This window comes from Felis catus, chromosome A2 (assembly GCF_018350175.1).
Source record: "Felis catus isolate Fca126 chromosome A2, F.catus_Fca126_mat1.0, whole genome shotgun sequence".
NCBI lineage: Eukaryota > Metazoa > Chordata > Mammalia > Carnivora > Felidae > Felis > Felis catus.
Window position 1 is genome coordinate 133,107,681 of NC_058369.1, and position 2,500 is coordinate 133,110,180.

The 2,500-nt window shown below is 33.6% G+C and overlaps 1 protein-coding gene across 16 annotated transcripts in view; it reads left to right on the top strand.

The window, feature by feature from the left end:
- The window catches only part of FOXP2 (forkhead box P2), a 565,307-nt gene that overhangs the window by 519,981 nt on the left and 42,826 nt on the right, over positions 1-2,500 (top strand). For all 16 annotated transcript variants that reach the window (XM_045041043.1, XM_023240626.2, XM_045041055.1 and 13 more), the window contains 1 exon segment: positions 1,227-1,314. In XM_045041043.1, coding sequence (XP_044896978.1) covers positions 1,227-1,314 — 88 coding nt within the window.

Consider the following 2,500-nt stretch of genomic DNA (forward strand, 5'->3'; position numbering starts at 1 on the left):
AAATCAGTTCTTTCTGAGAAACACCATTTTAATTCTTCTTCATATGTGTTATATATACGTCTATATATTTTTTCTGCTTCGTTACTAATTTAAAAAAATACAGGTAAATGATTTGAATGGACACAAAAAACATCTTTGTTGAATTCAGTACACTTAGGGCTGTCCTAAACTTTTTAGACTACTACACCATTCTAAATGGTGCTTGAAGCCAGATAGACAAATATATAAATTCTTATTTAATTTTCTGAATAATTTGTTCAGTATTTCATTTATATGCATTGATGAGAACATCTCTTAAATTGCTGCCTTAATTTGTTCGTTGGTGAAATAGACCCACCAAATACTAAATTATGTGAAGATTATGTTTTTTTTAATTTTAGAAGGCGGTAAATAGATTACATAATACAAATAGCAAAGTACATATTATTGAATATTTTAATGTTCGTTGAAGATGCGGCTCTCCTAAATTATTTTTGGCGTATTACCATACCCCTTGTTAAAGAGATTATTTTAAACACTGTTCCATAATAATAATCATAACAACAGGCTAATACATAATCAAGATTAGAGTAAGACGGTGAGAATGTCTCATCTTTCACCACTTTTGTGTAAAATTAGGATAAATGTCTCCCAAATAGGACCCTGGCTTCTGATTACCAGAATCTTCATTGTACTTTATTTATTAGTAACAGCAAGTGATCATTCTTCATAAGTATCGATGTTTCCACGGGATGATAATTTGCCATCTTTACATAATTCACACCAATCCTGGTGAAATAACGTATCACTCACTAAATAACATCATAGGAACCACAGACTGTTTTAACAGCAATGGAATAGAGAATTGCCTTTGTTCTCTTCAGAATTACTTTTGGTTCATGTATTTATAAGGTACCCTTTTTAAAAAAAATGGCATGAGTATATGAAATACATCTAGTGATTTCTACTATTATCCTGTAAATGGTTTGGGGAAATATTTTTTTTGTAATAACTGATAAGCTTAGAGACAATGCCATTTTCTGCCGTTGGAGGGGTCTCTGTATATCACATACATAATTTTCACTAAACGCATAAGCATATTTAACTTTTCTTTGTACAGTTTCAAGGTGTCTCTTTTTCCCACTGTGGATAAAAGTATGGCTTCAGTGTTGTGTTTTTATAAGGGGAGCGTATACCCCTACCATAGATGTTGTTTAACCTGTATTCTGTGTTTTGTGTGTCTTTAGGCACCTTAACAATGAACATGCTCTGGACGACCGAAGCACTGCCCAGTGTCGAGTGCAAATGCAGGTGGTCCAACAGTTAGAAATACAGGTTTGTTGGGTGCTCTCTTAATGGACCCCTTTCTCAGATTTTTGGCGTGTTAAATTGATTAACGGGCAGATCCTGAGTCTTTTAACACAATGACTAATAGAAATACATGGAATTTTCATTTTGTTTGTAATGATGGCAAGGATTGATGACTCCGGGTGGGTTGTTATAGTTTAACGTACTTATCGCTTAGACCTATATAGCCATTAGACTACATCATATATATTTGGATATCCCTAAGAAGTCATATCTAAGTTTTCCCTAATAGAAGTTAGATGAAACCCTGCAATTGGATGTGATTTTATCACAGAGACAGTTTTCACATGAGCCAATCTTGATTTGTTCCGCAAGATTTTATGATGTAGCAAAAAGTCTTTACAATATCATGCCTGTAAGATAATACCCTGAAAAACCCTTTTTTCCTTTCTACTGCTGGTGCTTTTTTTTTTTTAATTAAAGAACTTGCAAAAATTCTTAAGACTTACCTTTACTAGAATGATGGCAGATCTCCTGTAATATCACAGATAGGAATATATGTGTTGTTTCAGATGCTGCTAATTTAAGTTAAAAGATACTGCTTTTAATATTGAAACAGAATTTGGTCAAAAATAAACAGAGTTCATGAAACTGATTAGAAGGCAATTTTATCTATCGTTATGTTATATTTAAAGCTTTCTCTAATATGTCATCTTAAAGATTGTTTTTTTTCCTCAATCAACCAATCCTTACTTTCATTTAATTAAACACACAGTCTCCTTTTCTAAACACGTTACTATGTCTAAAACTGTTTTCAATTCATCATGTCGTTGCTTTTTTCCGGAGAGCTACTAAAAATATTTTATTTTGACTTGTAAAATAATCAAGAACACATAAAAGGATCGTAACTGCTGTAGTGCAGAAAGCTTTCTGTAAACCTGTTTACCACTTATAAAAGGTAGACTAAAACAGAAGAGTTTAGCTGATGAGACAGTCTGCAGTGTGACCAATTATGCCTTTTTTTTTTTTTTTCTCTGCTGTGTCTGACTGATGGAAAAGTAAGGTCCGTCAGTTGTAATGAGACCCAGTGCAAGTGTAGATGCCGACTCCGTGGCAGAGTTCAGCGTTTCACACTGCCTGGTCTCTGTCACTCTATTGAATTAGATTGATGATGGCAGATTGCAGGGGGCACTAACTGGACCTCAGTGGGAAT